This window comes from Capsicum annuum, chromosome 2, assembly GCF_002878395.1.
Source record: "Capsicum annuum cultivar UCD-10X-F1 chromosome 2, UCD10Xv1.1, whole genome shotgun sequence".
Taxonomy (NCBI): domain Eukaryota; kingdom Viridiplantae; phylum Streptophyta; class Magnoliopsida; order Solanales; family Solanaceae; genus Capsicum; species Capsicum annuum.
Window position 1 is genome coordinate 34,782,617 of NC_061112.1, and position 14,381 is coordinate 34,796,997.

The window sequence follows — 14,381 nt, forward strand, 5'->3', positions numbered from 1 at the left end:
CTAAGGATTGACGAAAAAAAGAAAGGAATTGGAGAAAAATTCTAATGACGCTATGCTATCTCAATGCATCACGTCTACTAGTAATATGTGTGCCTTAGCCAAAATTTGAAGAACAATTTCTAGTGCATCAATGCGATGTCAACGCATCGTGTCGATGCATAAGTTCTGTGCCTTAGAAAATTCTTCTTCTGCAACTTCCAGTGCATTGACGATGTCAACGCGTCGTGTCGATGCTTAAAGTTTTGACACAGCCAAATTTTGAGAAGCAAATTCCAGTGACACGATGAAATGTCAATGCGTCGTAGTGTGTGTTGAAGAGCTTGACTTAGTATAATTTTTAATGGTAAATTCCTATGCATCAACGCTATGTTGATGCGACACGTTGTCTTTGTTGATGCAATTATTGACACGTTGTGTCAAGGCTTCACTTCTGGTAAAATTTTTCCAAGTATAAAAGGAACACGTGAGCTCAATTCTAAAAACTTTTGGCAAGCATAGCAGCAACGGAAAAGCATAGAATTCTTCTTTAAGGGTTCTTATTATTTCTTTTGAACTTCTTTACCTCAATACTAATTTTGGGTATGATTAATAAGTTGTTTTTGATTTTTAATTCAAACATGAGTGACTAAATGCCGTTGTTCTGGGGTTGAGGTCAATAACATGATTACTTTTTGATATTCTTTATAGTCGTTTCTTTTTGGATTATGACCATGGTTGTTCTTAATTTCTTAAGCTTACTATTTTAATGCTTGGCCGCCATTAGAATAAATTTATGTTTCTATGTGAATTCGGGAGGAGAATCTTAGATTAAAATGAGGCAATTAAGGAGCAAGGTTCTTATCTTTTTATAAAATAAGGGGTTTGAATTAGCATCTAGGATAGGGATATACCTAGAAGCCTTGTTTGGTTCAATTGCAAGAAGATTACTTAGTGAATCTAGAAGAATTATTGTATCTCTATGGGATTTGTAGCTGAAATATTCAATAGATAAAAGATTTTAGGTTGGGAGATCAAGATCGTTGCCTAAACCTTGCGAACCAACAACCCGATAACCAAACAAATTACTATAATAATAGAGATTTGTATGATTGTTTGAAAAGCCTCAACCCTGGACTTCTTATCATTATTGCTTACAACCGTTGCTTGCCTTGCTTTAGTCATAAACTTTTATTTCTAATTAATTAATTTATATTTTTATTCTCAAGTTCCAAATCATCTTGATACTTTACAACACTTAATTCTCATTGTCTAAAACGAAAAGTTGGTTGAATTTCTAGTTGCTTAGTCCTCGTGAAAACAATATCTGATTGTCTAAATCACTATATTACTTGAACGATCATGTGCACTTGAATGTGCGTCTGAGTTGCAACAGGTTTTTTGCGCCGTTGCCAGGGAATAATATAAGTAGTAAATTTCTAAATTTTTGGTTTTTGATATTGAGTTTAAGTGTTAACGACTTGATCTTAGCGGCCGAATTTTTGCAGGTTGAACTGAATCCAAGACTGGCGAGAAATAAAGAATTGGTAGAGCCTTTTGCAAGACCAGAACAGATCTTTCAACAAAGGCGAAGAATGGTTAAATAAAGAAATGAATCGGCTGATCCAAATGCCAAAAATATTCTGCCTCCTTTTATTCCAAATGTTCCTTCTCAAACAACTACTAGACTATTCGTGAGGTGGCAATCCCACTCACGAACCATGTGGCGAGCATATTCTAAATCCTAAACCAGGAGGTCGATCTGAATTTAAGCAGAATACAGTGCAATTACTAAATTCAGCTGGGCAATTTCATGGCCTTTCACATGAAGATCCGTAGCAACATATATAGACCTTCTTGGAAATCAGTGATACATATATTCCTGAAGGGGTGAATCTTGATTATTACAGGTTGACATTCTTTCTCTTCTCTCTAATGGGGGAAGCAAAATGGTGGTTACATGCTGAACCCCCACTCTCTATCTCTATAGGGAAGATCTAGCTCGAAAATTCCTGATTCAATTCTTTCCATCTAGGAAGTTTGAATGCTTGAGGAGTGAGATCTTGAGTTTCTAACACAAAGAAGGAGAGAATCTCTACTAAGTTTGGGAGAGATTTAAGGGTATGCTCAGAAATTGCCCTCACTATCATCAGTCCAATGATGTTCTTGTGCATACTTTCATTAATGGATTGGAGCAAAACACTAAGATTATCTTGGATTCGACAGCTGGTGGACAGGTTCTTGAGAAGACATACAAAGAATTGTACACACTATTGAATCAGATTTCATAAAGGAACCCTGATAGGCATGAGGACTTGAGTAGTACTCCTAAAAAGGTTGCAGGGGTATTGGAGGTAGATCAGTTCATTGCATTACAGGCACAGATAGCAACCATGTAAAATCATATGATTACTCAGCTTAATAACATAAAGTTGGGTGTTGCACAACCAGCAGCCATAGCAAATGCAGTCCAAAAAGTGAATTCTTGGTGTGAGGTTTGCAAAAGTGGTGATCACACAGTAGATGCATGTTCTGTTAATCCAGATTCTGTCAACTATGTGGGAAATACAAATCGACAGGGATAACAAAATTTTGGTAACACATATAATCCCAACTGGAGGAACCATCCCAATTTCTCATGGGGTAGAAATCAGGCACAAAATTCAAATCAGTACAAGGGACAAGTGTAACCAAATTAATAGATGGCTTAGAACAATCAAGCTACTACTGCTCAAACTGGTAATATGAAGGAATTAATAAAGCAGTTTATGGCTCAACAAGGGCAATTTGCAACTAAAATTAAGACTCAACAGGCACAGTTTGCAGCTGAGTTAAAGAGTCAACAATTGCTTACGAGAAATCTAGAATTACAACAGGGCCAAATTATAGGAGCACAAAATACAAAACCTCAAGAAGCATTACCTAGCGATACAAAGATAAATCCCAAGCAGGTAAATGTGGTTACAACAAGGAGTAGGTTGCAAACTAAGGAGACAGTTCAGAAGCAAGTTAGTCTTCCAATCAATGATGAGGGTACTAAAAAAATGCAGAGAAAAAATTTAAGGAAAAAGCGATAAGTGAACATATTCATATAGAGAAGAAAACTCTTCCCTTACCATTTCTACAAAGGGCAAGGAAGCATCAAGAGGAGGCGAGTTACAAGAAGTTCTTAGATCTTCTGAAGCAGGTTCAAGTGAATCTTCCTCTTGTTGACATTCTACAAAGTGTGCCAAAATATGAAAAATACTTAAAAGACATAGTTGCGAGTAAGAATCAGTTGACCGAATATGCTACAGTTGCACTTACTCAAGAGTGTACGTCCAAGATTAAAAAAAAATTGCCCACCAAGCTTAAGGATCCAGGTAGTTTCACCTTGCAATTACCATTGGACAGACCATTTATGCACGTGGATTTTGTGACTTGGGAGCTAGCATAAATCTTATGCCCACATCGTGGTACTGGAAGGTAGGTCTTGGGAGTCCCAAACCTACCACTATTATTTTACAGTTGGGAGATCGATCACTTGCTAGGACGGATGGCATTATTGAAGATGTGTTGGTGCAAGTAGGATCTTTAATCTTTTCGGTGAATTTTGTAATTCTTGACTTTGAGGCTGATCCTGTGGTTCCATTTATTTTGGGACAATCCTTCTTAGCAATGGGAAAGTCACTAATTGATGTAGCAGTTGGGAAAATGAAAATGCGAGCGCTTGATAAAGTAGAAGTATTTGATATGTATAAGACGCTGAAACTGCCAGCTATATATGAGGAGTAGTCATCTATATCGGTTATTAACCTTGCTTTGGATTGGCAGTAGTTGTTATCTGATGATCCATAGAGCGAGCTTTGATGGGTCGTGATCTTTATGGAGATATGGAAGCATTGAAATTGGTCTAGATTATGATTTGGCAATGATTGAGATGAACAAAGTGCCTTCCGAGCCATTGAATAGGCCAATTGGTCCATCACCCAAGGCCTCAGTTGAAGAAGCTCCTAACTTGGATCTTAAGGTTCTCCCTCCTTATTTATAATATATTTTTCTTGGTGATCAAGATACTTTGCCTGTTATTTTGTCTGCAGGATTAACAGATATGTAGGTAAAATAAACTATAACAGTCTTAAAGAGGAAAAAAGAAAAGTGATTGGTTGGCAAATGTTCGATATTACATGAATTAATCCAGTATTTTGCATACACAACATCTACATGGAAGAGGATTACAGACTAAGAGTGCAACAACAAAGAAGGTTAAATCTTGTGATGAAGGAGGTGGTCAGAAAAGAAATAATCAAGTGGTTAGATAATGGTATTGTTGACCCAATTTCCAATAGCAATTAGGTGAGTGCAGTGCACAGTGTATTGAAAAACTAAGGGATGACCATGGTAACTAATGATGATAATGAGTTGATCCCCACATGCATGTTATCGGTTCGAGAATCTGTATTGACTATTGGATATTGAATGAAACTACCAATTCTTTTCATTGACCAAATACTGGATAGATTTGTGGGATAAGAGTATTATTGTTTTCTGGATGGGTACCCAGATACAATCAGATAATCATAGCACCAGAAGACCAGGAGAATACCACTTTCACATGTCCATATGGTACCTACTCATTTAGACGCATGTATTTTGGCCTATGTAATGCACCTGCTATATTTCAGAGATGTACGATGGCAATATTCTCTGACATGGTTGAAGACTTTGTAGAGGTATTCATGGATGATTATCTTTGTACAATAATTATTTTGAAAAGTGCTTACAAAATCTTGACAGAGTTCTAGCTCTATGCGAAGAGTAAAATTTGGTGCTAAATTGGGAAAAGTACCACTTTATGGTTAAGGAAGGAATTGTCCAAGGATATAAAGTGTCATGTAAATGACTTGAAGTAGATAAGGCGAAGGTTGAAGTAATTGAAAAGTTGCCACATCTAGTCATAGTCAAAAGAGTGCAAAACTTTCTGGATGCAGGTTCCTATAGGCGGTTCATTTAAGATTTCTCAAAGATTGCAAGCCCCATATGCAAATTATTGGAGAAATGTAATACCCTGAACTTTCTTTAAGTCAGATATGGCCTCTAGAAGAGTTAGTAATGACTTCCTAAATGATTAATGTTTAAATCAGATAGAATTTACCCAATTTCAACTTTTTATCATGTGGGAAATTAAATTAGCTTTCCAACGATACCAATTTCATCTAAATTCGGTATCAGAATAAAAAGTTATGGACGTTTTATAGAGAACTATAAGAACTGCCCAAGTGCGATGGTCTGGACTGACGGACCATCGAGCTAGAGACGGACCATTGCCTAAGCTATCATGACTAAGGCAGTGAACCCAACTTCTGGTTAAGTGCGACGGCCTGGGCAGATGGACTGTCGATCTAGCGATGGACCATCGCCTAAACCATCGCAGATGAGGTCATAAGGTTCAGGTGCTATCCAAGTACGATGGTCAGGACCCAAGAACCATCGAGCCAGAGATAGACCATCACCCAAACCATCTCCACTTCCAATCAGCAATTTTAAGCCATTTTTTAAAAGGTATTTGGGCCTTTTCCCACCTATTTCAATCCCTAGTTATACCAGACCAGAGCTTATAACTTCATTATTCATCTATAACACCAAGTTAGGGTTTGTCTTAAAGATTAAACCCCAAGAACAAGAAACCCTAGGTGTCTAATCCCAAGGTAATAATTCAAGCTTTCCTCCACCAATCTTTAAGAAATCATCTACCTAGGTATGTCAAGTGTTGATTCATGGGTTCCTTTCACCCATGAAGCTCAACAAATCCTATTTGAAATATAAACTTTGAATTCCATGGTATGAATTGAATTATATCTACGTTTATGTTATTGTTTGATTTCCAAGTTGAAGTCTTTAATGACTATCATGAAAATATGTTAGTATGTGGTTGAAATTCTTGCATTGGACATGTAAAATATTGCTATGAAGTATTATTTTAATATTCATGCCTAAGCTTAAAGATATGCATGCAAGGTATTTGATAAAAAGCCTAAGAGAATAGGAATTATGCCTTATGACTCATTTGCCAAAATTGATGAATCCATGTTTCTCTCTTATGTTTGATATGACTCCCACGTTATTGTTATGCTTTGTAATAGATTGACATAATGCTCATGAGATTAGGCTTATGAAATTATGATATATTTACATGCATTCCTATTCACATGTAAGCTTATAGGATGAAAATACTTCATGAAAATCCCCAATGATTGTACTATGAATTATTGACTATGGTCATGTGTCCAGAAGTGACTTGTCTTGTCAGTTTCACGATATCGAGTCCTAGGGGTACTTGTACCTGACAATTTAGCTATGTGCCTAGAGCAAGTGTCATATTTTCCAGATACTCTCAGTCAAACCATGATTCTAGAACTCAGTCAGTCATGTGACTCAGGAAAACTCATTAAACTCAGTAATCTCAGAAATCTCAAAAAATTCAGTAATCTCAGTAGTGTTCTGTCAGTCAACGAAACTCAATGAACACAATTTAGTTCAGGTCAGTTAATCATGTTTAGTGTCTATTCAGATGGGAGTAGGATTCAGCACCGAGTGAGCCCAAGGATGGGAACTCACCTGTTATTAGAGGGTGTAATTCTTAGAAGCAATCCTTGCACTCTAGAACTACGTAGCCAGTGTAGGTTGAGACATCAAACCTACTAGTTAAGGGTAGATGAGGTGGATTAACTTATTATATGAGGGTCCCACCATTCTTCTTAGAGTACCTATTAGATGAGGGATTACTCACAGCTTGTCCTTACCAGTGGCGTGGTATTGATACCCTTCTAATTAGGGTTACAAATTAGACCCTAACTCAATTGTATTATCTCATTTGGGGCATGTTGGTTAGATGACTACTTCCCACAGTTATAGTCTTAGATTCAGTAATAGAACTCAAATAGTTTGACAGAATTTAGGACTGTCAAATACAGTCACCCAGTTCGGTGCGGAACTCAGCTAGTTCTATCAGAAATAGGACTATCAGACATAGTTATTCATATAATAGTATATCAGTTATACAAAACTTATGTTATCAGTATTCAGATTCAGTGATGTCATGATCTCAGTTATAGTTCACGTATTCATTCATGTATTCTCATGTTCATGTTATTCAGTCAGTTAGTATTGTTCATGCATATAAACCCCTTGCATTCAGCCTACCTTACTTGCATACCAGTACATTCAAACGTACTGACGTATTTGCGCTATGGTGTTTTATACCATAAGTTCAGAAGCACAAGCTCCAGAGCAATCTTAGTAGATCAGACGTTTAGCAGCTAGACTAGCAGTGAGTCCTCATCATTCGAGGATAGCATGATTATTTTATTAATTTGTTATTTCAGTATACCAGAGTTAGTTAGGGACATATCCCATCAACTCCATGGTTTTTAGACAGTTTTGAGGCTTTTAGACTAGCATGTTCAGACAATTAATTTAGTTTTGGTGTGGTGATACCATATTATTCAGATGTTATATTTTATCAAATATTTGAACCTTATGGCCTTTTAATATTTTTCCACATTTATACAGTATATTATGCAGTGCCTAGTTATAGATATCAGTCATAGGTTAGCTTGTGGTCCTTCGGAGTCATGAGTACCGTGTGGCATTTCGAGTACCAAATTCGGGTCGTTACAAGAAAGAGGCAAAGTTTAAGTTTGGGGATAATTGTCGAGTAGCTTTTGGAAAACTAAAGAAGAAGTTAATTGAAGCACCTATTCTGATTGCACTAGATTGGGAGTTACCGTTTGAGCTGATGTATGACACTAGTGATGTTGATGTGGAAGCGAATTTGGGTTAGAAAAAGGACAAGGTATTTTGTTCAATCTACTATGCTAGCAAAGTGTTGAACGATGCTCAAGTTAATTATACGATTATAGAGAAAGAGATGTTTATAGTGGTATATGCATTCGACAAGTTTAGATCTTATTTAGTTGGCACTAATGTCATTGTTCATACTGACCATGATATTATTAAGTATCTTGTAAACAAGAAGGATTCAAAACCTAGACTGATTAGGTGGATTCTGCTACTACAAGAATTTGATCTTGAGGTTCGAGATCGGAAGGGAGATAAAAATCAAGTTTCTGACCACTTATCACGGTTGGAAAGTCAACCATATTGTTGATGACTCTCTTAGTATTAAAGAAGAGTTTCTTGATGAAAATTTCTTGTGTTTAGATGAAGTTGAGTTCCCATGGTATGCTGATATTGTAAATTTGATAGCTTTTGAGGTGTACCCTCCTAATTCCACCACACAACAAAAGAAGAAATTGCTCCATGAGTCACGTGCCTATATTTGGGACAAACTGTATCTCTTTAAATAGGGTCCAGATAGAGTCATTCTTAGGTGTATCCTAGAGGCTGAATTTTCAAAGGTTCTTGAAGATTGCCACTCATCTCCTTATGTTGGACACCATGAGGGTAAGAGGACTGCTAGAAAAGTGCTGCAATCAGGTTTTTTCTGGCCTACGTTATTTAGGGATGGGATTGCTTTTATGAAAAATTATTATCAATGTCAAAGGTTAGTAATATATCTAGGCATCATGAGATGCTTCTCAACAATATTTTAGAAGTTGAAGTCTTTGATGTTTGGGGGATCGATTTCATAGGACCATTCCCACCTCAAAAGAAAATCTATACATTCTTGTAGCAGTTGACTACGTCTCTAAATGGGTGGAAGCTATGGCCAGTCTGACTAATGATGGAAGGTTGGTGCTGAAATTTGTGAAGAAGAACATATTTTCTAGATTTAGTACACCTAGAGAGATAATTAGTGATGAAGGTACGCACTTTATCAACACTTGGTTCAAAAATCTTCTTGCTAAATATGGTATTGGGCACAAGTTTGCTATTATGTACCATCCACAAACTAGTGGATAAGTTGATGTGTCCAACCGAGAGATTAAGCAGCTACTTCAAAAGACCGTGAGTAGGCAGAGAAAAGATTGGGCTGAGAAGTTAGATGATGCACTTTGGGCTTACAGAACTACATACAAAACGCCCATTGGGACATCCCCATATCGCTTTGTTCATGGTAAAGCAAGCCATTTTCCTGTGGAGCTGGAACATCAAGCATATTGGGTTGTGAAAAAGCTGACACTTGAGATGATTGCCGCTGGGGAGAAACGGTTACTGCAGCTGAATGAGCTTGACAAGTTTAGGTTTCACGCCAATGAAAATGCCAAACTATACAAGGAGAAGACCAAGAGATGGCATGATAAAAAATTCAAGAGAGAGTATTTGAACCCAAACAACTTGTTTTGTTGTTCAATTCATGGCTTAAGTTGTTCCCAAGGTAAATTACGATCAAAATCATCTGGACCTTTTGAGGTGGTGCGAATGACACCTCATGGAGCTTTAGAGTTATGGAATAGAGAGAAGACAGAGAATTTCCTGGTGAATGGATAGCGTGTAAAACATTATTGGGCTGATCATCCAGATAAGCACAAGGAGTCTATCACCTTTGTTGAGAGGTAGAGTTGAGATAAGTCGTGCCACAACATAAAATAAGGTCTTGTGTGAAAGGAAACCCTCAAATATAATGTAATAGGTAGTTTAATTTTTAGTAGTTGAAGAACAAAAAGAAAAATATAAAAAGATGAGTCGTGCCACGACAAAAAATAAGGCAGTTAGTGGGAGGCAACCCACTTTTACTTACATGATTTTATTGTTTTTGATTGATGTGCAGGAACGAGAACCTTGATGGAGAAAGGAAAGATTGGAAGATGATGAACATGGGTCTTTAAGTAAGTAAATAGGTGATATATGGTAAGAAAAAGGTAAGGGGTAAGAAAAAGTGTATTAAAATATGGGAAATTTAGCCTTAGAAATTTTTTTAGGTGCAATTTCCAGTGAATCGATGCTATCTTGGCACGTCGCATCGAAGTGCATAAATTCCACACGTAAAAAAATTTTCTAAAGCTATTTCTAGTGAACTAATGCGATTAAGATATGTCGTGTCAGTCCTATCAACGCGGTAAGCCTCACATCGCATCGGCTGGCATGCAAGCAACACATACTAATTTTTTATGCTACTTCCAGAGAAGCGACACGAACAAGATGCATCACGTCAATTATCCAACGTGATATATGACGCGTAGCGTTGACCATTCAATTCTTGGTGCCCTCTATATAAATGAACTTAACTCATTCCATATTTCACCCTAACCTTAGTGCTGCCGCCGCCCCTAAATTCCTTTAATTTAAAAATTGATTTTTATTCTTGTGGTGCATAATTTATCCTTTATTTTCTCTTCATCAAGTCAAAGGTAATTCTTGTACCCTTTATATACTCAAAGTTAATTTATATGGTAAATAATGATTAGGATGCTAAATAGTTAGTAATGAAGGGCATGAATTTGTTTAGATTTATGGACTTAAGATGATAAATGGCATGTTTAGGTGAATTAGTAACAATAATTGTATAGGTTGAGTGTTTAATTTGAACTTATTTTGTTAATCTTGAATGGTGAGTTATTGAATTTTTTTTAACTACCCTTACTTCTTGTGGTGAATTTTCATGAATGACTTTAAGTTATGGAGAGATTGGTTTGTTTATGTGCTTATTGAATTGATTAATTGCACTTTCAATTTGACTTAGTTTCTGAATAAATAAGTTGTTTTACCGAATCATGGGAAAATTTCAAGAATATTAGACTGATGATGTTCAATATATGATGGAATCTAAGTTTGGGATGAATACCTATGTCACAATACCTTAGTGGTAGCTATGAGGGACTAAAGTTAGTGTGGTTAAAAGAGGTCATGTAGTCATAAATGGAGGTGTTTATGTAAAAAAATTATTCATTCATTAGTCCTTGAGCTGAGATTGTGAATTATCCCAACTTGGAAATGTCTTTATGTGTTTATGCTGAATAACCGATGCTTGGACTTGTAAAATAAAAAAGGGAAGTCTGAGTACCCTAGAGCATTTATATACAAAACTGTGCTAGCAACTAAGTATGGGTAAGTTTCACACTTAGTGGTGGCTAGATTTGAAGGTGCTTATTTAATATGTTTGTGGGTTGTGATGTTTAATAGGTACAATGTCGAGTAGCCACCAACAAAGAAGAAAAGGGAAAAATAAAGCTGGACCATCTGAGCCCAAGCATAAGTGGACTCGTGAAGCTGATCGGGTGCCTGCAGCCCCACATATTCCTAAGGGTCAAAAGAGGTTTGGAGCTAAGGTTGTGGTTGCGGCAGGATGAAAGTGGTACTCTCAGCATAAAGAGTCAAAATATTTAGTCAATCAATTTATCAATAAGGTGAGTTTGATAAAGGAATATCCCTCTATGGTGAGAAAGATAGGGACCCAACACATGAGTTTTCTCTTTGAGCAGCTGCGTGTATGCAACTTGAACCTGGTGCGGGAATTTTATGCAAACTAGAACCCAAAAGATTCTGAGTTTGAGGTACGTGGTTATGTGATAACTTTCACTGCAAATACTATTAATGATCTATTAGGTATGTAGATCTAGATCCATTGAAAAAAATAATCATTGAGCCACCTTATTAACATATCCTTTATCTCTTGTGTGGAACTCGATCTATGGCGAGGTGGATTCGCCACAAAGAGGGAGGTACACATGTTTCACTTCCATTTACTCACTTGAATAGGGAGGCATGTTTATGGGCCAGAATTATTTATGCCCGTGTTGTTCATGGGACACATATGATGGAGGTGACTCGTGATAGGGTGTGTCTTATTTATGCTTTGATGCATGATAATGTGGATGTGAATGTGGGTGCCATTATATTTTTGGCGATGATGAAGGCGCGATTCTTAAGGGGTCGGAGATATGGGTTTGGTGGGCTGCTTACCAAATTTTTGAGGCAACAAGGTGTGCCAGAGGAGGAGACAGATTATTTGCCGTCTATTGGTGACAGACCACTTGATATTTCTCGCACTAAAGGACCAGCTCCTCATGGTGTGAATTTGACTAAGATCGAGCGTAATACTCGCATTGGATGAGATATCAGCCCGCATTTATGGGCTAACTATGCTGCAATTGAGGACTGGGGGGCGTCCAGCCACCCAACAGGAGATTTGTGCGGTGGAGTTTGACTACCCACTAGGACCTCATTCTCAGAATTTACTGTGCATTGGGCCTAACTTTGATGAGACCATTGATGATGGCGTCCCCCTATTTAAGAAGAGGTGCATGGCTTATTCCGATGATGAGTTCGAGGAAGAGGAGCAGTCTGATGATGGTGACTCAGGTGACAATTTTGGTGATAATAGTGGTGCTGATGTTAATAACGTGATGGCTATGGTGACATTTGACTGAGAAAGGAGTACGAAACCACCCTACCTTATGCTTATAGTTAGCTCTGGGACAGTGCTCTATTTAAGTGTGGGGTGGTTGGTCGTTAATCTTCTTCAACTTTATCTCTTTCATTTTTAATACCTGAACAGTGTTGGTTTTTTGTTGTGTAGGATGAATAATTTATATTTCTGTTTTTATGTTTGGTGGGTTGTATGTTGACAATATTTCCCTTTTTGGCAAGATGATTTCCCTCTTTGGAAAATTTAGTTTAAAAGTATTTTCTTTATTTACAGTATTTTATTTTCACCCTTTGAGGTAAATTTTTATATTATGAGTATTATGTATGCCCTTTTTGGAAATTTTCTTTATGCAACGTCATAGCTAAGTTCTTTCCCTTATGATAGATGGATTACGACTGTCTTAAGGGGAGTGCGTATTTAAAAGCTAAGAAAATAATAGGACCCTGATCGCTATATTTGAAGAATGCGGTGTGTTGGAAAAAATGTTTTAATTTGTTTATAAATGAAATAGTGTTGAAACAAAATGAGATATTATTAAATGTAAGTCCCAAAAAGTGTAGTTTGGTTTGATTGGCTAATTGTTGAATTTGATAAAGTACAATATCAAAAACCGCAAGGATCCGACTTGATTCTAAGCATGCACAGAGTGGATAAGTATTCGTTTCTATTCTACATGTATAGGAATGACTAGAACTTGCCTGGTGTGTTTACAAAGTGAAATAAATGGTGTTAGGTGTAGGAAGTGATTTAGGCATTTCTTTGTTAACCAAACTGTAAAAACTTTATTTACCTACCCTAATGCATGACCTAGTTAAGCCCCGTTGAGCCTATAACCTAATTTCTTTGGTAGCCTCATATGTAGCCGAATCCTTACTTTGATACACCTTAATTTGATCCATAGTTCCTAAGCGCTTTAATACAAATAATGGAATAAGGGGGAATGTGAAGTACAAAGAAAGAAAAAGGTAAAAGTGAAGTTCTAGAGAAGTAATTTGTGCATAATTGTGATGGTTAGGAGTTAGAAAATAATATGTGATGAAAATTTCAGTTATTGTTACCCGATTATTGCATTACAATGAACCTATTTTAGCCCTGATCTGTTAAGGACAATGTGCACCTCAACTAAGGCAAATTGCTTAGGTTGAGGTTTGCTACTATAGGGGTACGTATCAAGAATTGGGATTTGAAGAAAAGCTGAAATTTGAATTATGTTTCAAAAAGAAAAATACTTCTACCTTAGTGTGTTAATATGCTTAGAAATATTGGGGTGAAACAATGGATATGTAGAGCTAATGAAATGAAAAGTTGGGTTGACAAAATGTGATTTTGACTGAATATGGATATGTATTAAAGTGCTTAGGGAGATTAGTCAGTATTTCCTAAATAGTTCCTACCTGTCCCTTAGCCTGCATTATAACCATAAAAAGACCTATTGATCCTCCACTTCAACATCCAACTATTAGTGGATTAATACACTAAGGGCAAGCCTATGGTTCATTACCTATTATGTATGAATTCTTTGTAAGAGAAAGTGATTGAAAATTGATATTCCCCTCATGATAAAGAGTGAATGTTGTGATAGATATGGGGAAAACTTTCTTGTTGTGAGGGTGCATGTGGATGAAAGTTTGAATTACTTATTCAGTTGCCTGATTACGTGCTTATATTAAGTTTACCAATGAATTGAATGTCACTATGAAGACGACAAAGTGTGAAATAAAGTGTTTATGTGCCCAACACTACCATAACTCTTAATTTGTGATTAGAATGTTTGATGATGGTGCTGCTTGAAGTTGTTCAAGGATGAACAAGGTTTTAAGTGTGGGGTGGTGATCTTGGCCGTATTTATATGTCCAAACACTGCTATTTACCCATATTTGAACTTGTTTTGAGAATTAAAATTGTGCTAATTATATTGAATTGTGAGTTAAATTATGTTTTGTGGCTAACCGATGTGATTAGAGATACATCGTAAATTTTTCATGGATTCGGAAGAAAATTGGATACACATCATGAAGATGTGAAAGACCATGTGGATCAAAGTCAAAAACATATGGAGATGCATGAGAGTAAAGAGAAAAGAAAAGAGCTGAGG

At 36.7% G+C, this 14,381-nt stretch overlaps 2 protein-coding genes and 1 non-coding gene across 3 annotated transcripts; 2 read left to right on the forward strand and 1 right to left on the reverse strand.

The window, feature by feature from the left end:
* Window positions 1–2,021: 2,021 nt before the first annotated feature.
* On the reverse strand, window positions 2,022–2,128 carry LOC124896365. The gene has a single exon (XR_007052726.1). It is a non-coding gene; the product is annotated as a small nucleolar RNA R71 (small nucleolar RNA).
* Window positions 2,129–2,720: 592 nt separating this feature from the next.
* LOC124896140 lies at window positions 2,721–3,750 on the forward strand. Its single transcript, XM_047407680.1, has 3 exons — window positions 2,721–3,009; window positions 3,072–3,271; window positions 3,370–3,750. The coding sequence occupies exons 1-3, from the start codon at window positions 2,721–2,723 to the stop codon at window positions 3,748–3,750; spliced, it is 870 nt and encodes a 289-aa protein (XP_047263636.1).
* Window positions 3,751–8,682: 4,932 nt separating this feature from the next.
* LOC124896141 lies at window positions 8,683–11,207 on the forward strand. Its single transcript, XM_047407681.1, has 4 exons — window positions 8,683–8,782; window positions 8,882–9,212; window positions 9,689–9,738; window positions 11,041–11,207. Exons 1-4 carry the CDS (start codon window positions 8,683–8,685, stop codon window positions 11,205–11,207), a joined length of 648 nt encoding a protein of 215 aa, XP_047263637.1.
* The last annotated feature ends 3,174 nt before the right edge of the window (window positions 11,208–14,381 follow it).